Below are 26,278 nucleotides of genomic sequence, written 5' to 3'. Positions count from 1 at the left end.
AGCGATTCTCCTGCCTCAGCCCCCTAGTAGCTGGGAGTACAGGCGCCCACCACCACGGCCGGCTAATTTTTGTATTTTTAGTAGAGACGGGGTTACGCCATGTTGGCCAGGCTGGTCTGGAACTCCTGACCTCAGGTGATCCGCCCGCCTCAGCCTCACAAATTGCTGGGATTATAGGTGTGAGCCACCATGCCTGGCCAATTTATCTAATGTTATTCTGATATGGGATTTGAGGGGAGGCACCATGGAGGTGAACTGCCATTCTCATTTTATCATATCTAAGACTATCAACATGACATCACTGATGATGTTAATCTTGGCCACTTATCCAAGGTAGTGTTTGTGAGATTTTTTTTTTGGCCCGGGGGACAGGGTCTTGCTCTGTCGACTAGGCCGGAGTGCAATGCTGTGATCTCGGCCCACTGCAACCTCTGTCTCCCAGGTTCAACCAATTCTCCTGTCTCAGTCTCCCCAGTAGCTGGGATTACAGATGTGCGCCAACACACCCGGCTAATTTTTGTATTTTTAGTAGAGGTGGGGTTTCACCATGTTGGACAGGCTGGTCTCGAACTCCTGAACTCAGGTGATCTGCCCACCTCGGCCTCCCAAAGTGCTGGAATTACAGGCATGAGCCACCGCACCTGGCCGAAGTTTCTTCTTTGTAAAGTTATTTTCCTGCCTTTCCATACTCTACTCTTTGAAAGCAAGTCACTAGGTGCAGCCCTCACTCAAAGAGTGAGGAATTAGGTACTACCTCCTTGAGGAAAGTGTATCTACATAAATTACTTAGAATTCTTCTCTGTGGGAAATTTGTATCTTCTCCCATATCTATTTATTTATCCATCATTTCTTTACATCAGTATGGACTCCTGGATATTCATTACAAACAGTTTTTTTTTTATTTTTGCAAAAGGAGTGGGGTGGGTGCTTCTGGCATCCTGTGGGCAGAGACCAGGGATGCTGCTCAATATCCTATAATGCACAGGACAGATCCCCACAAAAATAATTATCTGGCCCCAAATGTCAATGGTACTGAGAATGGGAAACCCTGCCCGAGAGTCTCTGACTACTCTCTGCTACTCTCACAGTCTCATACTCTGTTAGGAGGTGCTGCTTATGGAAATGCAACTCTAAGTTTATAACTGAAGTCAGTGAATAAAAGTTGTGTTTTCAGAAAACTTTGTTGGAATTTAGAAAATGAATAATTCTTTTGGTGTTCTGTAGACATCCAGTAGGAGGTTTGGTCTCTTTAAGGCTCTATATAAACAAAATGAGCTGAAAAGTTGAGGCAGTTACCCAGACTACTCAAATCCAATGGTATCCTCCACCTACCACCCTGTTGTTGAAGAAAAATTTTGGCTCAGTGTGTACAGATTGGCAGTCAGTATTGGAAGAATTTACTGAATATTTACTTAACACCAGTGTATGTGTTCCATAGGCTGGGGAATCAGGAGAGGCTTTGGAATGAGGCTGGAGGTGGGAAAGGCGAAATTAAAAAGAAAATGCCACCTCCTTCAAAGTCTACCTCCCTACATGGCATCTATTCACTTTCCTGCCTTGCATTAGAACAGTTGTACCCTACCAAGGTCAGTTTTGCTTCTATAAGACAGTTGGCAATCTCTAGACATGTTTCTGGTGGTCACAGCCTCGGAGAGGGGTGCTACTAGTATTTAGCAGGTAGATATCAGGGATGCTGTTAAACATTCTGCAATGTACAGGGCAGCTCCTCCCAAAATTATCCAGCCCAAATGTCAATAGCGCTGAGTTTGAGAAACCCTGGGCTAGAAGGAAAAGAAAACAATCTTTCAGGCTGATCAGATTAATTTCTGACAACCAAAGGGAAGTATATGTTTTGGTATATCCTCTCTTAAATGTGTGTGTGTGTGTGTGTGTGTGTGTGTGTGTTGTTTGTGTTTCACCAATCCCTTTTATCTGCTGCTTTGACCAGATTACTCTTGGTGTTGTAAACATTTCAGAGCATAGGTGTACTTAAATAAAATCAGACTTTTTACCCTGGACTATACTACCCTGAAAAACCAGTTCCTCCTCACCTCTCTGACTTCTTTCCATGTTGCCTCTGCCCTTAGTTCTCTAGTTTTCTATGATCCGTCCAGTTGTACAAGGCCCAAGCCCAGATTGCCAGATTGGCTTTATGACTTTTGCTCTTGATGATCTTTTTTTTTTTTTTTTTTTTTTAGACAGATTATCGGTCGGTCTTGTTGCCCAGGTTGGAGTGCAGTGGCATGATTTCGGCTCACTGCAACCTCTGCTTCCCGGGTTCAAGTGATTTTCCTGCCTCAGCCTCTTAAGTGGCTGGGATTACAGGCATGAGCCACCATACCGGGCTAATTTTGTAATTTTAGTAGAGACAGGGTTTCACTATGTTGATCAGACTGATCTGGAACTACTGACCTCAGGTGATCCACCCACCTCAGCCTCCCAAAATGCTGGGATTACAGGCGTGAGCCACCATGTCTGGCTCTTGATGATCCTTCTGACTAGACCATTCTTCCCCCTGACCTGGGCCTGACTGGGTCCCTTTTATTATTCACATCTTAGCTCAAATGTTGACTTTGCAGCTAGGCCTTTCCAAATCACCCTATTTAAAGTACACCTCAAGGCTAGGCGCAGTGGTTCATGCTTGTAATCCCAGCAGTTTGGGAGGCCGAGGCCGGTGGATCACTTGAGGTCAGGAGGTTGAGACCAGCCTGGCCAACCTGGTGAAATCTCGTCTCTACTAAAAATACAAAAATTAGCCGGGCATGGTGGCACATGCCTGTAATCCCAGCTACTTGGGAGGCTGAGGTGGGAGGATTGCTTGACCTGGGAGGCGGAGGTTGCAGTGAGCCAAGATTGCACCACTGCACTCCAGCCTGGGCGACAGAGCAAGCCTGTGTCTCAAATAAATAAATACATAAATAAATAAAATAAATAAAAATAAAAAATACACCTTGAGCCTGGTCCAAAGCTAGTAATTTATCTCAATTGATTGTTCACAGTCAGTTACAGATCAAACTCCTTGTTCTACTCTTTCCCACCTTCTCACTACACTAGACTAAAAAAAAAAAAAAGTACAGCTTTACACAAAAATGCACCTTTAATCTCATAGTCATGTTTTATGTTGTCTATGACATCATTTTCTGAAGTTATCTCATTTGGTTGTCTTACACATCAACATATAAGCTCCCTAAGGGAGGTGACCTGTCCCTTGAGTTTGGCACCATATCTGTGTTCCCCACTCCCAGTTGGTCACAAAGTCACAGTTAAATAAATATTTGTTGAATGACTGAATGACTGCATGAATGAGTTTGAGGTAAAGATTTAAAATTTCTTGAAATTCTAAATTTGTGGAACACATTTTTTTGTTGTTGTTTCCTTAGCCTCTTAAAAATGGAATTTGGGGGCCAGACACAGTGGCGCACGCCTGTAATCCCAGCACTTTGGGAGGCCAAGGAGGGCGGATCACGAGGTCAGGAGTTTGAGACAAGCCTGTCAAAAAAAAAAGGAAATTTAAATTTGGGAGTAAAGTTGTAGAATATGTTTGTTTGTTGTTGTTTTGTTGTTTGTTTGTTTGTTTTTTGCCACAGAGTCTCGCTCTGTCACCCAGGCTCGAGGGCAGTGGTGTGGTCTCGGCTCACTGCAACCTCTGCCTCTCAGGTTCAAGCAATTCTCCTGCCTCAGCCTCCCGAGTAGCTGAGATTACAGGTGCCTGCCACCACGTCCAGCTAATTTTTGTATTTTTAGTAGAGATGGGGTTTCACCATGTTGGCCAGGCTGGTCTTGAATGCCTGACCTCAGGTGATCTGCCTGCCTTGGCCTCCCAAAGTGCTGGGATTACAGGCGTGAGCCACCGCACCTGGCCAGAATATGGAATTTTTAAAAGAACCAGTTATACTTTTAATGCCACATCATTTAGGAACACATGACATAGTATGCAAATGTGGTTAGATCACAAAATGATGTATTTGTTTATATTGCATGTAAATAAAAATTTATTCACATAATTATAAATTTAAAGCTGAATTAATAAAATAATTAAAATTTTATCCCTATATGTTGCCCATTAGAGAGAAGCAGAAAAACCCTTGAGGACAGACAAAAATATTGATGCTATAGTAAAACAAATTAAGATGTTATGTCTTAACACTTAGGGTTCTAAGCAGATATAGAAAATATTCATTCTGGCCTGGTGCGGTGGCTCACGCCTGTAATTCCAGCACTTTGGGAGGCCGAGGCGGGCAGATCACGAGGTCAGGAGATCAAGACCATGCTGGCTAACACGGTGAAACCCAGTCTCTACTAAAAATATAAAAAATTAGCCGGGCGTGGTGGCGGGCACCTGTAGTCCCAGGATGCTGAGGCAGAAGAATGGCGTGAACCTGGGAGGCAGAGCCTGTGGTGAGCCGAGATCGCGCCACTGCACTCCAGCCTGGGCAACAGAGCGAGACTCCATCTCAAAAAAAAAAAAATTCATTCTTAGAAAATTAGCCAAGTTAAATGAGTGAGAAAAACACCTCATAACTCTTCAAACCTAAATTTTACCCCAAGGGAACTTGGTCTACTCCGTTTTATTTTCTGAGATATTATTTTCTGCAGTATCTTCTCTAATGCTTCATTACATGAACTTTTGAATATTGAAAGTTTACAATCTTTTGCTTCATTCTTTCGATGCAGTTTATTTCTTTTTAATAATAATTTGAGGTGAAATTCAAATAACATAATTAACCATTTTCAAGTGAACGATTTACTGGTATTTAGTACAGTCACAATGTTGTGCAATCACCACCTCTATCTAGTTTCAAAACATTTCCATCTCTCCAAAATAAAACTCCTTATCCACTGAGCAATGTCTTCCCTCTCCTTAGCTCCTGGCATCCACTATTCTGCATTGTGTCTCTACGAATTTATTTTGGAGATTTCATTTAAATGGAATAGTACAATAAGTGATGTTTTGTGTCTGACTTCTTTTACATAACATATTATTTTCTTTTTTTTTTTTTTTTGAGACAGAGTCTTGCTCTGTTGCCCAGGCTGGAGTGCAGTGGTGTGGTCTCGGCTCACTGCAACCTCTGCTTCCCGGGTTCAAGCGTTTCTCCTGCCTCAGCCTCCTGAGTAGCTGGGATTACAGGCACGTGCCACCACACCTGGCTATTTTTTTTTTTTTTTTTGGTATTTTTAGTAGAGATGGAGTTTTGCCATGTTGGCCAGGCTGGTCTCGAACTCCTGACCTCAGGTGATCCACCTGCCTCGGCCTCCAAAAGTGCTGGGATTACAGGTGTGAGCCACTACGCCTGGCCTAATGTACTATTTTCAAGTTTCTTCCATGTTGTAGCGTGTATCAGTACTTCATTCCTTTTTGTGGATGAAAAATATTCCATTGTATAGGTGTACCAAATTTCTTTGTCTAGTTGTATGCTGATGGTCATTTGGAGTGTTCCACCTTTTGGCTTTTGTAAATAGTGCTGCTATGAACATGAGTGTACATATATTTGAGTACTTGTTTTCAATTTTTTTTTTTTTTGGACAGAGTCTTGCTCTGTCACCCAGGTTAGAGTGCAGTGGCACAATCTCAGCTCACTGCAACCTCTGCCTCCTGGGTTCAAGCGATTCCTATGCCTCAGCCTTCTGAGCAGCTGGGATTACAGGCATGTGCCACCACACATAGCTTTTTATAAAATTTTTTGTTAATTTTTAGTAGAGATGGTGTCCACCTTGTTGCCCAGGCTGGCCTCAAACTCCTGGTCTCAAGCAATCTACCTGCCTTGGCCTCTCAAAGTGCTGGGATTACAGGCATGATCCACCACGCCCAGCCTCAATTATTTTGGGTATATACTTAGGAGTAGAATTGTTGGGTTATTAGTAACTCTATGTTTAACTTTTTGAGGAACTGTTGAAGTGTTTTCCGTAACAGCTGCACCACTCTGCATTCCCACCAGCAATGTAGGAGGATTCCAATTTCTCCATATTCTTCCTAACACTTGTTATTTTCCAGTGTTTTCTTTAAAAATTATCTTTATAGCCATCTTAGTGGGTATGGAGTGATATTTAATTGTGTTTTTGATTTGCCTTTCCCTAATGACTAGTAGTGCTGAACATCTTTTCATGTGTTTTGTGGTCATTTTTAATGTAGCTTATTTCTTACATTTGGGTATTTCTAAACTTTTACAGCTTCTGTTATATAGTACAGAAGATGGAAAGATCAGAAGCAAACAAGAATGAGAAAGCTGTTTTTACAAAATTATATTTGTCAAATGCCCCAAATGGCTTCCTGGTCCTAACCCCTGAGAGTGTTACATTTTCTGCTACACTGGGAAGTTCCTTTCTGATATCAAGTCTACAGGCTTGGAATATTTGCTCATATAGTTAAATGAAATAGCAAGAATGTCATAAAAGTGGCAGACAGGGGTCGGGTGTGGTGGCTCACGCCTGTAATCCCAGCACTTTGGGAGGCTGAGGCAGGTGAATCACCTGAGGTCAGGAGTTTGAAACCAGCCTGGCCAACAGGCGAAACCCCATCTCTACTAAAAATACAAAAATTAGCCAGGCGTGGTGGCGGGCGCCTGTAATCCCAGCTACTCCGGAGGCTGAGGCAGGAGAAACGCTTGAACTCTAGAGGAGGAAGTTGCAGTGAGCCGAGATCACACCCTTGCACTCCAGCCTGGGTGACAGAGGGAGACTCCCTCTCAAAAAACAAACAAGCAAACAAAAAGTGGCAGATAGGAAATAAGAAAAGCAAGCTATCAACGCCATCAGCACGTTGGGTAAGGAGGAGTTTGAAACCTGGAGTGGACGTTTGTTGAGGGGTAGATTAAGCACATCCAGATGATAACAAATGTATTGGAAAAGTTTAGACTTTTTTCCATAACAAATTATGTAAAGGAGAAGAAATAATCTTTCTCTTCAAAAATTCCAGTTGCTTCCTCAGACATATTCCACATAAATCCAACAGATCATCTTTTTCTGTTTTCCTTAGATATTCCTGTTGATTTTTTAATCCAAGCAAATCAGGGCACTTTAGAAAGTGTGGTTATGATAACTTTGTTTATGGTTATATTGTAAAATCTCTAGGAAATAGTATGAGGTAGGCAACGTGGCAAAGTGGGGTGATCACTGAACTGAGAGTCAGGAGATCTGTGTTCCAGTCCTCAGTTCTGAAATAACAAGTTTTGTAACCTTGGGTAAATTATTTAACCTCTTGGAGCCCCAGTTTCCTCATTTTTAAATAAATAAGTGACTGGACTTTTGATGATCTTTAAAGTTCTTTACAGCTCTATCATTCTATTTGAAAAGTTCATGTGTTAGGCACTTTAAATTTCACAGGCAAATGCATATCCTTTCTTTGTTTACATTTACAGAAAGTAAAACTGTTGCCTTGATCAAACCTGTATCATGAAAATAGTTCTTTTTTTTAAACAAAGAGGCCCAAGGACACAGACTTCGAAGTGCTGAAGCCATGTACCTCTTTGTGTACTGGCCAAGTGCCTGGGTACACTTGTACGTGTGATGATCTGCCCTCTGCCCTGAGGTTTCTTAATCTAGGTTTTGCAATGTGTGTCATAGATGTTTGTTTTTCAAACATGGTGCAACGGGCTCAGACAGAACATAGCACTGTCTCCTATTCAGTAGCTACAACACTTTTCATCTTCTGCATTTTTCCAGTCTTTCATGCTGTAACGTCTGTGATGATCTCAAATGAGGACACTTTAATTTTCATTTAATCTGATGATGCATTTTATTTTCTACAGGAAGGTACTGGGTTTTGAAACTCCCCCCTTTTTTTTCCCATTTGTAGGAAAAGTCATAATAAATGGTGAGGTCATTCTGCCCTGCCACTGTAGGGGTTTTCTTCTAACATAGGCCCCAGTGAGCTCTGGGTCATCACATTGCCACAAGAGTACAACTGGCAACTTCAGTCTCTGATGAGGAGTCAGGAGTTTAAGATCTACCTGGGAAGGATTATGTTGCATTTAGGTACAGCACAGCATGAGTTTGTTCATAATCCTGGGATTAATACAAAAAGCCAATGGAAAGGGAAAGGCTAGCAATCTCAGATGAATGTCGCTGACATGGTCGATACATTAGTATTTTTTTTTTCAATTTTAGAGGTTTTCTCATCTTGAACACTGTAGCAGATAAAGGCTCTATTAAATTTCACTATCAGATAACTTTATCAGGGAACTGATCTGATCTGGATTATCCGAAAATCTGATTTTGATATTTTTATTACCCCATGGCCATTTCTTTTTTGTTAATTTACAAATGTACTTTGCATCAGTACTTTCCTTGTGTATCTGTATTTAGTCTTTCAGCCTTAGGTTAACTTTTTTTTTTTTTTTTTTTAAATAGCTTCTGCAATGCTGGGAAACAAGGTATAGTATGGGGTGTGGGGAAGGGAGGTATGATTGAAGCTGAAGGGTCTTTTTTTTCTTTTTTTTGAGACAGAGTCTCCCTCTGTCACCCAGGCTGGAGTGCGATCTCGCTCACTGCAAGCTCCGCCTCCTGGGTTCACGCCATTCTCGTCTCAGCCTCCCCAGTAGCTGGGACTACAGGCGCCTGCCACCACACCTGGCTAATTTTGTTGTTGTTGTTGTTGTTGTTGTTTTAAGATGGAGTCTCCCTCTGTCGCCCAGGCTGGAGTGCAGTGGCTCAGTCTCGGCTCACTGCAACCTCTGCCTCCCGGGTTCACGCCATTCTCCTGCCTCAGTCTTGAACTCCTGGACTCAAGTGATCCTCCTGCCTCACCCTCCCAAGTAGCTGGGATTTCAGGCATGGGCCACCACACCTGGTCTTAACCTCAACTTTTTACAAGCTTGTTTCAATGGTATCTATGAAATAGTTCAACAAATCTAATTTTGTTGCCAAAGGGCAAAAATTTAGGTAGGATGATCTAGAACAGCTTAGGAATTGGTCCTCCCTAAGACTATACTCTCTTTATTGAGCCATGGTGCAAATAGGCCCTAGTGAAGGTTCCCAAATTCTCTGTAGCTGTACATCACTGTACATAAGCTAAACACATTCCAGAAAGGCTATTTGTAAAGCAAATTTTCATTCAGTAAGGCTCATTTTTCCACTGATTGTCTCTTTATTCTTATTTATATTACAAAAGAAGTGCCTGTTCACTTCACCTCTTTTGCTCAATAGAAGTAAGTATATAAAGAAGTCTCTGATCCCTTTCTGTAGAGATAACAACTGTTCATTATCTGGTATAGATCTGGTATAGATCTTTCCAGATGTTTGCTGCACACACATACTGTGACATATACTTATATTTTTTCAAAATGAGAATGAATTATGTGTATCGAACTGCAAATTGCTCTTATTCGCTTAATAATATATCACAAACATCATTTCATGTCATTATGTTTGCATATAGATATTTAAATAATTGTGCCTCATTCTTTTTTTTTTTTAACCTAACAGTATTCCATAGTATGGATATACCATAAGGTATTAACCGCATTCCTGTTAATGAACACTTGGGATTTTTGATTAATTTTTCACTATTAAAATAATAGTCTGGTTACTATTCCTGTGCATAGATCTTTGTGTATTTGTTCAAGTTTCTCTGTATAGTAGAGCCCTGTACATGAAAATGTCAAAGAGTATATGCATTTTAAAATTTAAAAGATACTGCCAAATTGTCTTTTAAAAAGGCCAGACTGGCTGCAGTGGTTCACGCCTGTAATCTCAGCACTTTGGGAGGCCGAGGCAGGTGGATCACCTGAGTTCCGAGTTCAAGATCAGCCTGCCCAATGTGGTGAAACCCCATCTCTACTAAAAATACAAAAGTTAGCTGGGCATGGGGGCGGGCACCTATAATCCCAGCTACTCAGGAGGCTGAGGCTTGAGAATCTCTTGAACCCCGGAGGCAGAGGTTGCAGTGAGCTGAGGTCGTGCCACTGCACTCCAGCCTGGGCAACAGTGCAAGACTCTGTCTCAAAAATAAATAAATAAAATAAAATAAAGGGGCCAAACCAATTTACGCTCCTACTTAGAATATGAAGAGTGCAAGTTTCTTCATATTCTTGCCAAAATTGAATATTATCAATCTAAAGATCTTACCAACTTGAAAAGAAAAATTAAAAATATTTAACAATCTTTTATATCTATTTCTAAAAGTAATAATTATTCATTCAAACACATTGTTAAAAATGTTTTATTTGAATAACAGTAATTTGGCTTGTATCAGGTGCCATGTAGGGTCCAAGTGAAGCAGACAGTTTTATTACAGAATTTTGGTTTGAAGAGGGATGCTTTGAATAAATATCCAAAGGTTTAATCAGTCCAATAGTCCCAGTGGGGACTATTCACTCAGTTTCAGAGTGAAATAGTCCCATAATTATTTAAGCAAAATTATGGGGTTTGTCTATTTCATAGACGGCATTAGCAATAGGAATATTTGTAGGATTGATGGGAATGGAGATTAACTTGGAGGTCAGATAGTGACTTAGTGAATGAAGTGGCTGTAGACCACTTCTCAAGGAATTTGTCCTTAGTTGTAAAGAAAGTTACTGAATAGGAGAATCTGGAGAAAGATTGTTCTGGTTCTAGCTTCCTTTTTCTCATCTGTGAAATGAAGAGGTTGAACTTGGTGATTAATAGCCATCATTTTATACACACTTGCCATAAATCAGGAATTTTATAGGCATGATTTCATTTAATCCTCCCTCAGAAGAGTCTTATGAATGAGGTACCATTATTATCCCCAATTTACAGAAGAGGCTGAGGCTCAGGAAAATGTTATATAACTTGGTCTAGGGTGGTTGGCTTAAGTCCAAACCCATATGGTTTCCATCCTGCTACTCTGCATCTAAGTGGCTTCCCAGCACTAATAGTCGAAGATTTTGAGTAAGGGACATTTTAAAATTTTGTTATTTTACTGGTCTTTTAAGAATAGGACATATTGGAAGCTTTTTGTATGTTAAAGGGAAAGCATAATAAAAAGAGATTTAAGGCAAGTTATGAAATTGATGACCTATCTTTTTTTGTAATATTACTGGGCTAGAATCACTACAGAGAGTGGGCAAAAATATACCAAAGGCAACTTTCTTACAGATTCAATGACAACCACAATAGATTTTTCACATACTCATGGCCTTATGGATAATAAAAATATTTTGTTATTTTTGATTCTTTATGGGAAGGTTGCACAAACAATTTCAAGGATAACTGTGGAGGATTTTATTTAGAGGGTGTTGTAGTTATCTTTAAAAAGGACAAATGAGTTTCATGAGAGAAACCGAAATTAAGTTCCATTAAAATCCTGCTGTGATTTTGATGTGGACTGTCTTGACGGATTAATTTGGAAAAACTTGACTCCATACAATACTGTGTCTTCCTATCTGGGTGCACTAGATGTCTATTTGTTTTGGTGTTTCCATTAATTTAAAAACCTGAAAAATGTGCCAGAATGAAAAGAAATAGTTATTTTGAAAAAACAAATCATTTCTCAAAAATAACATTTAGATGTAGCTACTATGCCTTTGATCATTTTTGAAAGGAGTGGCTTAGGTTATTATTTATGTTCACAGTGAGATCATCTTCTACGTAGGTTTCTGATTTCACCGGTTGTTTAACACAAGCCACTAAAGACAATATTTGGCCTGGTTGTTGGGTCTGCAAAAAATAAGGTTTGTTAATGACAAAATCTAACACAACTTGTCAATGCAAATATTATTATGAAGCCCTGCTGCTTGTATTTAGACCACAGGAGAAAATTATTATTATTCTACAAACCCGTGAAGTTTAACACGCAAAGGCTTGTTACACAGTCAATGAAGAACAGTTGTTTTCTGCCCTTCCATAAATAACTAATGCCAAGAGCAGCCTGGCTATCTGTTTCAGCTTCTTGTTACAGAATAATAAAACAGGCAAGGCCTAAATATCAGTGCCTGTTAACAGAGTTGTCCTTTAAATTCTGTTTAGCTTCTAACAGACTAATTATCATGCTTTTAGTACTTATTACATTGTATTTTGAATCTGTCAATTGCATTGTACATTTTCCTAACTCTTCCATTTCCATACGTTTATCTACTCCATTTCTAATTGGGTTGGTAGTTCTGGGTAGGACTCATTACAGAGGCAGCTTGATGTAGCGGCAAGCACCCTGGTCTAGGAGTCATAAGCAGTGTAGTAGGAAATTCAGGCTCTGTTACTACTTAGTTGTGTGACTGGACAAGACACTTAACCTGCATCTATTTCTTCATCTGTGAAATAGGGATAATAATACCCTATCTTCCTAACTAATAAACAACGTTGCAAATGTTCTCTTTAAAATGTCAGACAGCTGCTTGGGAAATATTTTGCTCCTGGGCAGTAATTTCTGGAAGGTTTCTGATGACAAGAAATTAAGCAAGGTTTGTTTTGACTCCGAAAAAGGAAAGCTGGAAATAGCGTGGTTATACTTGGTTTCCTTTTTGGAGGTATAGTTCTTCTTTCCTCTTCAACTTGGGTGCAGTTAAATGTGGAAGAAGGTGAGATGTGGTAGGTGATGAAGACAGCCAGAACTGTACACACTAATGAATAGCTTAAGTAATAAGAGATCTTGAAAATCCAAGTAGTTTCTTGGTCTGATAAACATATCTATATGTATATCATACACACATTTGTATACCAAAAAACGGATAGTTTCAGGCTATAGTGATTTCTTTCCTTTATATCTTGTAGAGCTGGAGGAACTTCAGTAAGCTGAAGACTCTGTTCAGAGGAAATTACCTAATTGAAAATGTCTGGGCTAAGAGACTGACAATAAAGGAAACTGGCAAAAGTACTCTTTAATTACAAGTTCTTTTTCATCTTCATCCAGCACACTGATTTATGTGCTACACTGGGTTTGTATTATATCTATATTTTAATTCCACAACTAGACACTAACTTTATTGAGAACAGCGATATTCATTTCTTCAATTTCATTTGTGTTAACCCAACTGTAGGTGATAGTGCTCTGTACATCATAGTTACCCAGTGAATTACATACCTGACATATGATTGCTTATTTCTGGTATTAAAACAAGATTTCATAAAATAAACATGACAATTAAACTCGTTGTTTGAAGTACTGAACTTTGTAGGTCAATCTTGAAAAAGGAAGCTACATGACTGTCTTAGCAATATTTATAGGTATATTATATGTAAGTGGGTGGGTTTCTTGGAAATTGAATTGGTAATATGGCTTTAGAGTAGTAACACAAAAACTATAGCTCTGTGCTCTCAGCTAACCACTTTTAGTGTCACCTGGGCTGCTTATTAAAAATTCAAATTTCTTATCCCTACCCAGATCAGAATCAAAATACCTGGGGGTTGTAGCTCCAGGTACCTACATTTCAACAAGCACCCCAGATAATTGTGATGCACACTGAAGAACTACTCTAGCTTGTAATCTCAGGTGGTAAGGCATTTTATATATACATATATATATACACACACACAAGCACAAATGGTAATTCTATGGGAAAATGGAAATCAGCAAGTGAAGTGAAATGTCAATTACCATCAGGAACAGGAAGCTAGTTCACCATTACGCATCAGGGAACTGGAAGAATTCTTGAGATTTATTTTTTTGGGTGATATATTCTTGGCAGTTTATCAGGCCTCATTTGCAATTATGGTCTGTCCCTTTTGAAGCCCTCAGATAGTTCGCTGGCATTTTAATTTTAATAGCAATTTCTTGCATCTGTTGGAACAGCATTCGTATGACCGGCTTATAAGCAATGATCAGGGCTAGTAAGATGTCACAAAGCTGCGGTGACTTTTCCTTATCAGTTGGGGTTTTTTTTGCCATGATACCATCGTGGAAATGAAAGACAACGTGAAAATCCTGCGTCCTTGTGATATTTCATCAGTGGGAGTGAGCGGGGATCTTAACGCAGTAAGAGGCAAGATAAATGGATGAGAGGCATTAGTTCAGGCTTACAGGAGCAAGATGCTTTTAGTCAAAGTGTTTAAGATAGCTCTCTAAACCAGGAGCAGTGAAACCCAAAAATGAGTGTCTTTTGAGGGCAGCTGGAAGATGACCCGAGGGGAACTTTTATCCTAGGGTGGAGTCCTGCGAAGCAAGCCGCAGGTGAGGGCGTGGGCCAATTCTGCGCCTCACTGCTGTTAGGCGCAAGGACATCCCGAAACACACTCAACGACACCAGCAGCGAGCCTGACAGAAGCGGATCGCCAGCGGGAGCAACAACTTGAGGCGAGCCGTTAGCCGCCTCGCCTTCCTCGCAGCGCCCCTCCCGCGCCCCGGGAAGCCCGTTCGGCTCCGCCTTTTCGACTGACGTCCCGGGCGAGCGGGGGCGGGCGCGTGGGTGGGCCGAGCCGTCTGCAGCCAGCGATTCGGCTGGCTCTGCCACACCACCGCGCGCCCCCGCTCCGCCCGCCCCTCCGGGCGCGTCTTTTCCGGGCTCGCGCTGAGTCCCGCCTCTGCCGGCTGTCCGGGTGCGCGCGCGCCGCTGCGGCTTTTTCTCTGGCCTCCGCCGCGCGCTCCTCCTCGTCCCAGCGCTAGCGGGCACGCGGTTCCTTTTTGCGAGCTTCCCGAGTGCCAGGCGCCGGCCGGCTGCGAAGACGCGGTGGGCCGCCCCTCCGGTGAGTATCCCTGGATAGGGAGGTTGCGGCCGCGGCACCCCTGCCCTGTCGGTACCAGGGCCCCATTTCCAGAGGGGGACTGGCGTACCTCACCTGAGCCGGGAGGAGGTTGGGTGGGCATTCCAGCTCCTGGAGTCGGCTCGCTTTTTTCCTTGAGCCAGGGCTATCTATCCGCTCGCCTCCGCTGGGGCCGGTAAGATTCCCGAGGTCACTGTATCTGCTCCTGTGATGGACTCTGGGGTCCTCGGAACCCCAGCCTGCCTCTTCCTGCCGCTCACCGCATCCCGAGGGCCAGAAGTCATCTTCCTGATCGGGGTACTAGGCTTTGCCACGGCCCTTTCCGGAGGAGACCATGAAGTGCTTGCTAGACCTCCAAACGACCTTTAGGGTGCCCCTAAACCTCAACTCCATTTTGTCCCCTCCCAGTCGCTCTGTAACTGAGGGCTAGGGAGCCTCTCTAGCCGTAGAGGCATCCGCCCTCTCGAATTTGAGGGATGCCGTCGCTTCCGATATCTTCCTTGCTTCCGATATCTTCCTAGCTTCCGTAGGCTTAGGTTTGTTAGAAAACAGCTGGATCCTGGCGAAGCGTGCTTTCCTTCCTTCCCCCACCCCCGTTCTTTCTGTCTACATCCCTGCCTTCAGTGGGTGCTATATATTTAGTATGAGCTTTATTCACTTCCTCTTCCTCTCGTTTGAGTGCCCGAAAGAACTGTGGCTGATGTCTATAGACATAGAAAAATCTAGGGGAATATGATTCATTGTCTAACCCCATCAAGGGGTTACATATTTTAAATAAGACGTCATTTCTCCTCTTCACTCCAGCATCTCCTCCTTCAAAGGCATTTTTCACCCTCTTGAAATTAATTTGCTCTATTCGCTCTTTTCACCTAAAAAAAAGGTCAATCGTCGCTCTGAGAAACAACAGTGAGATGCAAAATAAGGGTAAAATGGCATTGAAATGAATCCCTTTGAAAAAGTAAGCGGTTTGCTTTATCAGTTAATGGTCTCATCAATGCTTCAGTTTCCTCTTCTGCAAAAATCAGTCTGTTGAACTAGAGCATATCAAAGGTTCCTTCTAGTGTTTTGATTCTAGGACCTCTAAATTCATGCAGGCTGCATAATGCAAATTTAACCTGATTAAAGCCTTATTTCTCATAGTCGCTTGTCACCTTAGTTTTTCTTTTATTTTGTCTCTAACAAGAAAGACTTTTAAATGTTCTTGATACGTAAGGCAGCAGGTGGAGATTCAATGATGGTACTGCCATTGAGCATATCGGTCAAGATTTTAACAGTGTAAGGCCTCTTCCTTAAATTGTAAAATAGCTCATCTTTTGATTGAAACTGCTAAAGTGTAAGACATGTAAGACTCCTGTTAGAATTAACACTCTCTGCCATTTAGGTGGGGGATGAAACATTAAACTGTCAGTATACTTGTACCTTAGAATAAAGTACCTTATTGTCCTGCTATAAGAAATAATTTGACAACTAAAAATCCATGGAAGGTGTAATACAGCAATTGAAAGCTTGAGTAAATTCAATTTTGTGGGTTTTTTTTTTTTTTTTTGGAAAACCCCCTATTTAAAAACACAAGTGATTTAGATTAAGATATTTCTTTCAGTATTTTTGGTAGGGGTGAGATGGGTGAAGAAAGAAGAGTCTTGTTCAATTCAGACAAGAGAAATGAATTGGAACTCTGGAGAGGCTCAGGTTCTAGACCCAACTCTAGATATATATTTAACCTTGAACAAGTCACTTCACCTCTCTTAGTTTTTGCATCTGTAAAATAAGTGTCTTTATGGTTGTTGAAATGATCCACAAGTCCCCCAATTTGAATGATATATTCTTATAATGAATATATATGACAAATATATATATACACACGTGTATATATAGGTATACACACACACATATAATGCAATTTGCGTTAAGGCTGTCATAAATCCTGTTATACCAGTTGACTAGAATGTTTTTCTCAAAGGTTTGTGTATAGTGGTTTCAATTTAGGTATACTTAGTCCTTAATCCTGATTAAATAAATAATTATATGTGAAAATCTATAAACTCAGAACCATTTTACAAATGTTGGGTATTATGTTAATTTCTGCTTGCAAGTGAAATGTGTGTTATACCGCACTATTTTTTAAATGTCCATGGCTTTTAGAAATTTATAAGGGAATGGCTGGGTGTGGTGGCTCACGCCTGTAATCCTAGCACTTTGGGAGGCCGAGGCCGGCGGATCATGAGGTCAGGAGATCGAGACCATCCTGGCTAACACGGTGGAACCCCGTCTCTACTAAAAATACAAAAAATTAGCCAGGCGTGGTGTTGGGTGACTGTAGTCCCAGCTACTTGGGAGGCTGAGGCAGAAGAATGGCGTGAACCCGGAAGGCGGAGCTTGCAGTGAGCCGAGATCACGCCACCGCACTCACATACTGCCTTACAACTGTAATTGGCTAGGAACTTTAAAATAATATGTGGGCATCTCATTCATTTATTAATTCATTCAACTATCTTCTTCCTTTATCTGTCACGTATGTCAGGCCCTCAGGACATGATGGTTAAGACAAACCCTACTCTATGAGTTTATACTTTGGGCTGATGGAGATGGTTGGGGGGCATGTGGAGAGACAGATGTACATCCAGTTTATTTTTGTTAAAAACAACAACAGTGAAATCAAGGACAAACAAAATTCTGGAGAAGTTAAGTTTCCATAGGGGAGGAAGAGATGATTCTATTAATTGTAGCCTGTAGACTCTTTGACATTACCTTTTTCTCCATCCTTTCAATTGCTGAGCCTTTAGCAAAAATAAAAGCTTTGTTTTTCCACTTCTACCATTGGCTGGTCTTATATACTCTTTCTTTCCCTTTTAACTTTTTATTTTGAGATAGTTGTAGATTCACATATAGTTGTAAGAAATAATACGCTTTATCTAATTTCCCCCAATAATAGCCTCATGCATAAGTATAGTGTAACATCACAACTACAAAATTGAAATCGATGCAATCCATCAACCGTACTCAGATTTCGTCAGCTTTAATGCAGTCATTTGCATGTATGTATTTAGTTCTACATAATGTTATCACGTGCAGATTTATATAAGCACTACCACAGTCAAGATACAGAACAATTGCATCACCACAAGGATCCTTTTTGTTGTCTTTTTATAGATGTAGCCGTCTCCCTTCATCCCTGACTCCTGGCAACCACTGGTCTGTTTTTCATGTCTATAATTTTGTCATTTCAAAAATGCTTATATAAATGAATCACACAGTATATAACCTTTGGAGACTGACTTTACTTCACTCAGCATAATTCCTTGGAGATTAGTGCAAGGAATATACCCTTTATCAATGGCTTGTTCCTTTCCATTGGTGAGTAGTATTCCATAATATGGATTTACTGCAGTTTGTTTAACCAGTCACCTCTTGAAGGGCATCTGATGTTTCCAGGGTTTTTGTTTGTTTTACTTATTTATTTATTTTTTTATTGCCTATTTTGAATAAAGCTCATATGAACAGTTGTCCACAGGATTTTGTGTGAACATAAATTTCTGTTTCTGAAATGCCTGAGAGTGTACTTCTTGGGTGGTATAGCACTTGCATGTTTAGTTTTCTAAGGAACTGCCAAACCATTTTCCAGAGTGGCTGTACCATTTTACATTCCCACCAGGAATGTGTGAATGCTCCTCATCCTTGACAGCATTTGGTGCTGTTACTATTTTTTATTTTAGCCATTCTCATAGGTGTGTAGTAATATATCCTCCTAGTTTTAATTTGCATTTTTCTGATCGCCAATGATGTTGATCATTTTTCCATGTGTTTATTTGCCATTCTCTGTATCTTCAGTGAAATGTCAGTTCATGTCTTTTGTCCATTTTCTATTTGGATTTTTTTTTTAACCTGGTGGGTTTTAAGAGTTTTTTATTATTATTATTATTATTTTTTTGAGACGGAGTCTCGCTCTGTTGCCCAGGCTGGAGTGCAGTGGTGCAATCTCATTGCAAGCTCCGCCTCCCAGATTCACACCATTCTCCTGCCTCAGCCTCCCAAGTAGCTGGGACTACAGGCACCCGCCACCACACCTGGCTAATTTTTTTTTTTTTTTTTGTATTTTTAGTAGAGACAGGGTTTCACCGTGTTAGCCAGGGTGGTCTCGATCTCCTGACCTCATGATCCACCCGCCTCGGCCTCCCAAAGTGCTGGGATTACAGGCGTGAGCCACCGCGCCCGGCCTTTTTATTCTTAATACTAATCATTTGTCAGGTAGTGGTATGAAAATATGTTCTCCCAGTCTGTAGCTTGTCTTTCCAACCTCTTCACAGGGAATTTCACAGAGCAAAAGGCTTTAATTTGGATGAGGTCCAGTTTATTAATTTTTCCTCTATGGACTGTGCTTTTGGTGTCAAGAAATCTTACAAACTTTTGTTATTTAATTTGATTCCTTTCTGTTCTGTATAACATCCATTATTTCTGTAAGCTATTTGAGCATTTTCTCTTTCAACAATTTTAGAGCTCAAATATATTCTGTGAACAAGTGGCCTTAATGGCTTAGAATGTTAATGCATATTCACACATGCTCTCACTATATTAAAATGGCTGCCTTAAAAATATAATGTCTACCTCACCAGGCTGTCAAAGGCAACATTAAAATTTGTATTTTAAAATTAAATAGACGCATGATATGCTAAAGAGGTTTTTGGTTTCACTTTCTAAATTAAAAATATTTTGGCAAAACTGTATCATTTTCCATCAAGGATTTTGGTAAGTAATCCAAAAAACAAATTTGTGTTCTTATTTAAATGTACTTTGAAAGTCTACTTCTGCATTTTGAGTAGTGAAGTTATGATTCATGACCATGTATTTAGCAGACTTTTCTACTCACTGTTGATTATGAGAATAATGAATAAAAGATCATTGTATTTGACTGTCTAGACTGCATTTTTCCTTTTATAGCAGCTACATGACACTCATTGTAACTGTCTTTTGAAATAAATATTAGGTTCAAGGTGATGTTTACAGTTTTATATTTTGAAAAATGTATGTGCTCATATGAGAAGGACTTATAGGAAAAGGTTAGTGATTAATTTTGAGAATATTCATTTCTGTAAGGCAGTACTGAAATTATTTGTCCCTTCAGTGTTACTATATTTACTCAAATATGTGTGCAGTGAGGGAAGTAGATTGTTATTTGAAAAAGATAAAACATTGGTATAAGGCAGGGGCTGGCAAAATACTGCCTGTGGCCAAATCCTGCCCACCACCGGTTTTTGTAAATAAACTTCTCTTGGAATATAGCCACATCCATTAATTTATGTGTTTTCTGGCCGCATTCACAATACAACATCAGAGCTGAAACAGAGCCCTTATGGCCCGTGAAGCCAATTTTCTCTCTGGACCTTTACAGAAAAAGTGCTGACCCCAGAGATAAGGTAACCTTATAAATTGTTGATTACACACACACACACACACACACACACACACAATTTAACAAACTACCCTGACTTTTTATACCTTCTGGTTACATTTCCAGGTGATATTGTGATTCAGGAGAGTGCATTCATTTTCTTTACTAAGTCTCCAAAGCACTGTGGTCTAGGAGCAGCAATAAGGAATGCATAGAGAGTTGAGACGGTTGATTTTGTTGTTAAGTGTGGGTTATTTAAATGTGAATGTGAATTTACATGTGTGGCAATCAGTAAGCTGCAGATAGACTTCTATGCAGTCTATGATGTCTTTTGGAGACCCTGTTGTGAGCCGTAGCGGTAATAAGAGAGCCAGGCATGGTAGTGTTTTTGCTCCTGAAACTGCTATGTGATCTTTAAGTACATAGTAGTAAGAGCCTATCAAACTGAGCTTAGACTGTTGGTTTATTATTTTGTTTGTACAACTTCCTTTTTTATAACGAAGCAGTTGACACTTTAGTTCTTTTAAGTGTTCTAAGTGTGATGTTGAAAATGGAAATTGAGTAAAGACAGGTGGCTGTGTATTTAGAAAGTAATAAATCTCCATCTCTCATCATACACAAAAATAACTTAAGAATATATTTTAAAAATCTAAGTATATATTTAAAAAAATCTTCTGGAAAGTGTAAGACATCATAACCCAGTTAAAAAGACAAGTGATGGCCGGGCACTGCGGCTCACGCCTATAATCCCAGCACTTTGGGAGGCCAAGGTGGGAAGATTGCTTGAGCCCAGGAGTTTGAGACCAGCCTGGACAACATAGTGAGACCCTGTCTCTAAAAAAAAAAAAAAAAAAAAAAAAACAAAAAAAAAACCAAAAACCAAAAAAAAAGCCAGGCATGGTGGCATGTGCCTGTAGTCTTTACTACTCCAGAGTCTGAAGTGGGAGGATCCCTTGAGCCTGGGAGGTCGAGGCTGCAGAGAGCTATGATTGCACCACTGCACTCTGGCCTGGGTGATAGAGTGAGACCCTGTCTCAAAAAATAAATAAATAAAATAAATAAAAATGAAAAAGCTTCTACATATGCATTAGAAGCTTTAATTGACCTCCACTTAATTGACTCACCACATTGAATAATTTTTATTTCCTTTGTAAAATACAGTGTACACTGAATACTTGGTATTAGTTGGTTGATCTCCAGTACTCCAGTGTGCTTGTTTACCTACCAGTACAGTAATTTTTTTTACTACTAAACCGGTATATGTTGGTTGTATTTGTTTTTTTGTTTGTTGGTTGGTTTGTTTGTTTTTGAGATGGAGTTTTGCTCTTGTTGCCCAGGCTGGAGTGCAATGGTGCAATCTCGGCTCACTGCAACCTCCGCCTCCTGGGTTCAAGCAATTCTCCTGCCTTAGCCTCCTGAGTAGCTGGGATTATAGGTGCCCACCACCATGCCTGGCTAATTTTTTTTGTATTTTTAGTAGAGACGGGGTTTTGCCATGTTGGCCAGGCTGGTCTTGAACTCCTGACCTCAGATGATCCACGTGCCTCAGCCTCCCAGAATGCTGCGATTACAGGCGTGAGCCACCGTGCTCAGCCTGGTTGGATTTGTTTTTAAAAGGTAATTTGTTTAATATGTTGTAACCTGACAATATATGAGTGGGGGAGATTGGAGTTCTTTTTACTGAAAATTTACAAATGAAATAATATGATGTCTGGGATTTGCTTAACATTATACAAGGGGTGAGGGATGGAGGTGGGTTGTGGGTAGTATGGAAGAAACACAATTCAGCACATATGAATAACTGTTGAAGCTGGGTGATGGTTACATTTAGATTCATTATGATGAAACATTGTTTTGAGAAGAGTTAATGAAAACAAGTTGCAAAAAAAAATACTGTCCACTTAGATGTGGGTAAGATGACTATACAAGATATGTGGAAAAAATCTAAAAATCTAAAAGAGTTTTATTTTATTTTGTTTTATTTTATTTTATTTTTTGAGACGGAGTCTCGCTCTGTTACCCAGGCTGGAGTGCAGTGGCGTGATCTCGGCTCACTGTAAGCTCCACCTCCCGGGTTCACGCCATTCTCATGACTACAGGCGCCCTCCACCACACCTGGCTAATTTTTTTGTATTTTTAGTAGAGACAGGGTTTCACCGTGTTAGCCAGGATGGTCTCGATCTCCTGACCTCGTGATCCGCCTGCCTTGGCCTCCCAGAGTGCTGGGATTATAGGTGTGAGCCACCGCACCAGCCATCTAAAAGGGTTTTATACTCACATTACTTGTCAAATGTAAAATCAATGGGCCTGGAGTTAGAGAAAAAGGTCTTGGCCTCTTGGCCCCATATAGAAAGTTTGAGGCTGACATGGTGGCTTATCTTGTAATCCCAACGTTTTGGGGGGCCAAAGCAGGAGGATTGCTTGAAGCCAGTTCAAGACCAGCCTGAGCAACATAGCAAGACCCTGTCTCAAAAAAAAAAAAAAAAAAAATAGCTGGGTATGGTGGCACACACCTGTAGTCCCCAGTCACTCAGGAGGCTGAGACAGGAGGATTGCTTGAGGCCAGGAGTTCAAGGTTGCAGTGAGTCATGATCACACCACTGCATTCCAGCCTGGGAGACAGAGTGAGATCCTGTCTTTAAATAAAAAAACCAAAACAAAACAAAAACAAAAAAAACCCAGGTCAGGTACAGTGGGTCATGCCTGTAATCCCAGCACTTTGGAAGGCCAAGGCAGGCAGATCTCTTGAGGCCAGGAGTTTGAGACCAGCCTGGGCAACATGGAGAAACCCCATCTCTACAGAAAATTATTATTATTATTATTATTATTATTATTATTATTGAGACGGAATCTCGCTCTGTCGCCCAGGCTGGAGTGCAGTGGCATGATCTCGGCTCACTACAACCTCTGCCTCACAGATTCAAGCGATTCTTCTGCCTCAGCCACCCGAGTAGCTGGGATTACAGGTGCCCACCACCACACCCAGCTAATTTTTGTATTTTTAGTAGAGATGAGGTTTCGCCATGTTGGCCAGGCTGGTCTCAAACTCCTGACCTCAGGTGATCTGCCTGCCTCAGCTTCCCAAAGTGCTGAGACTACAGGCGTGAGCCACCACACCCAGCCCAAAAAATACAAAAATTTAGTTGGGCATGGTGCCATGTGCCTATGGTTCCAACTACTGGGGAAGCTGAGGTGGGAGGATTGCTTGAGCCCAGTAGGTGGAGGTTGTAGTGAACCATGATCACTCACGTCATTGCATTCCACCCTGGGTGACAGAGTGAGACCTTGTCTCAAAAACACAAAAACAAAAATTAGCCAGGCATGGTGATGCACACCTGCAGTCCCAGATACTTGGGAGGCTGAGGCAGGAGGATAGCTTGTGCCCGGGAGGCAGAGGTTGCAGCGATCCAAGGTCACTCCACTGCATTCCAGCCTGGGCATCAGAGCAAAACCCTGTCTCAGAAACAAACAAAAAAACAAAAAAGCCCCCCAAAAATAAATAAACCAAAACCACACACACAAAAAGTTTGTTGAATGAGTATATATATACCACTGATGAAAGGAAGGTGAAATGTTTGCCATGCATATTTTTATGATCGTTTACCTGAAATTAACCTTTTAAATTACATAACCAATTGTTCTAAATCACATTAGATAAAAGGGTTTCTACTGCATAATATCCATAATATATAAAGAGCTCCTAAAGATCAATAAGAGAAAGGTACCCACTACAAAAAGCAAAAAGTGGCAGAAGATTATACATGGGCATTTCCCAGGAAAAGAAGTACTGGTGAATAAAAAAGAAAAGATGTTCAAATTCACTCTGGTTATTAGGGAAATGTAAACCATTTTTCACCAGACAGATTGGCAAGAACTTAATATCCACTTTTAACAAATAGGCATTTGCATATACTGTTAATGAGAGTTCACATGTATAACTCTTTGCTGAAGAATACCAAAATCATCTCATTTTTAAATGTGCATACATTTTGACCCAATAGTTTTATTAGAAAACAATTCTAGGGAAATATTACATGTGTATAAAACTATGTATAAGGTTTCGCTGCAGTGAAACTGTTGGTAACTGTGAAAATTTGGCTGTATCCTAAATATTCATCGGTAGGGGAATGATTTAAATAATGATAAGTTATACTGTGGAATACCATTGAGTTATTAAATAAAAAAAGAAGAAAAGCCTCTTGGTTAGACATATATACACTGACATAGGAGTTCCAAAGTATGCTGTTAAGCAGGGGAAGAGAGGGGGAGGGAGTCAAAGAACAGTTGTATACCATAATTCCACTTATCTAAAAATAAACCCTTATCATGTGTATGGGTAATACAAAACAATCTGATTGATACACATCAAGAGTAATTATCCCTAGAGGAAAAGAGAGTGGTGTTAGAGGAGGGCAGTATAGTTTTACTTTTTCTCTATACAATTCTATATTATATATTATAATTTACAATTACAATTTTGATAGTAGGTATGCAGATTACTATTATAGCAAAATACAATTACTATTTTGATAGTAGGTATGCAGATTACTAATATGAAACATTTGCACACTGGAGGATGCTTATAATAGGATTCCTTCATTCTACAACAACACTCTACTGTAAATGTAATTAATGCCTTGTACTGAACACTCAGGTTTTTTAAAAAATGATGTTTTCTGCTATCGATGAAGTATTGGTATTTTCTAAATTTTTGACACCAAAAATATAAGTATAAAAAAGAATAAAAACAGTAATTTCATACCCAGAAACATCCATTGTCAACTTTTTGGTATATATGCTTGTGCTTATATGTATGGACACTTGCATGCACATGTGCACACATATATCACCTTTCTACAAAAATGGGTTTTTACTGTACATACTGATTTGTAACTTGCTTCTTTAACTCGACACTATATTGTGAGCATCTTGCAGCATCAGTAACTCCGAGTAAGTGAAAAAGACATCTGGTGGGAAAAGGCCAACATCGTGCCATGTAAATACAGTGTTTTAGTTAAAATAACTGGTTTCTAGGACAAACCAGAATTAAAAAAAAAAAAAAGTCATGGTCACCAAAGTAAATAACCAAGGAATTTTAAAGTCTTTAATGTTGAATCAGTTCAGTTCTGTTTTGAATTTAACTATGAACATGTTATTTACATTGTAGTTATCAATGATGACGTAAAAGTGCAATATATTAAAATATCATTAGGAAGCTTTTTTTGGGTGGAGTTTGATTTTAGCGAAGAATTAAACACTGAACCTGAATGGTTATTTTTGTTCAAAGAAAAACCAACTGCTGTGGCTAGTTTTTGGTAGAGGTGTGTGTAGTTGTATTCTTTTGCAACTTATAAAAGTAAAGAAAATCTAGGTATCTGTGGCAACATAACCTTTTTCTATGATATCTCAGTTTGTAGTTTATCAAATTGATTATTAGGAGAACTGTGTCAGAGAATTAAGTTTGATTTGGGCAAGTATGTGTGTATGCTACTTTCTCTTGTCGTCTAGAAGTATTTGTTAAACAAATTTGCTGAAGACCCATTATAATTTCCTCTGGGTTTATGCTGTAGGACTTAGAGGTGAAAATATCTTACTTTTGTTGAAGGGTTTTTGTTACTTACTATTTTCCATGAATTCAACAGTGCATTTTACAAAACAAGATTCTACCTGGTAGACAATGGTGTTAATGTGAAGGCCCAACATAGCTATACTCAGGTTTTTGTTATGATGATTGAAACAGTGTCCCTATTCTCCAAAGCCGTTTAGGCCTTTTTGGAATTGATTTCACAGTACAGAGGATTTTAGGTGATATCAAGTTAGCAGATTTTAAAGGGAATCAGGATAGAGTTTCTCTATTTCTCACTTGGTTAATGAGAGGGCATGTGAGATTGAACTTTTACAGAGGCATTGAAAATGTTAATGGTGGATTCTTGTGGTAGTTATGAGGTTAATGGAGTGGGGAGGTATGGTGAAATAACTGTTTCTTCTTTTTTCTTTTCTTTTCTTTTCTTTTTTGACGGAGTCTTACTCTGGCACCCAGGCTGGAGTGCAGTGGCGGGATCTCGCCTCACTGCAACCTCTGCCTCCCAGGTTCAAGCGATTCTCCTGCCTCAGCCTCCCGAGTAGCTGGAACTACAGGCATGCACTACCACGCCTGGCTAATTTTTGTATTTTTAGTAGAGATGGGGTTTCACCATGTTGGCTCGGCTGGTCTCGAACTCCTGACCTCAGGTGATCCGCCTGCCTTGGTCTCCCAAAGTGCTGGGATTATAGGCATGAGCCACCACGCCTGGCCCCTGT

The 26,278-nt window shown here is 40.3% G+C and overlaps 2 protein-coding genes across 29 annotated transcripts in view; one reads left to right on the top strand and one right to left on the bottom strand.

The window, feature by feature from the left end:
• Nucleotides 1-12,755: 12,755 nt before the first annotated feature.
• On the bottom strand, nt 12,756-15,209 carry LOC104003965 (translation initiation factor IF-2). Its single transcript, XM_054676677.2, has one exon. The coding sequence runs from the start codon at nt 14,693-14,695 to the stop codon at nt 14,126-14,128; it is 570 nt and encodes a 189-aa protein (XP_054532652.1). The 5' UTR covers nt 14,696-15,209; the 3' UTR covers nt 12,756-14,125.
• The window catches only part of ACSL4 (acyl-CoA synthetase long chain family member 4), a 94,894-nt gene continuing 82,956 nt past the window's right edge, over nt 14,341-26,278 (top strand). For 6 of the 28 annotated variants that reach the window (XR_010154805.1, XR_010154804.1, XM_063804628.1 and 3 more), the window contains exon 1: nt 14,446-14,574. The gene's annotated coding sequence lies outside the window, so the exon portion shown is untranslated. Of the gene's footprint in view, nt 14,575-21,455; nt 21,596-26,278 lie in introns of all 28 variants that reach the window. The other 22 variants (XM_063804637.1, XM_063804627.1, XM_054676673.2 and 19 more) reach the window with 13 other exon arrangements.

The sequence above is a fragment of the Pan troglodytes genome, chromosome X (assembly GCF_028858775.2).
Source record: "Pan troglodytes isolate AG18354 chromosome X, NHGRI_mPanTro3-v2.0_pri, whole genome shotgun sequence".
NCBI classification, from domain to species: Eukaryota; Metazoa; Chordata; class Mammalia; order Primates; family Hominidae; genus Pan; species Pan troglodytes.
This window is presented reverse-complemented; position numbering and strand designations above follow the sequence as displayed.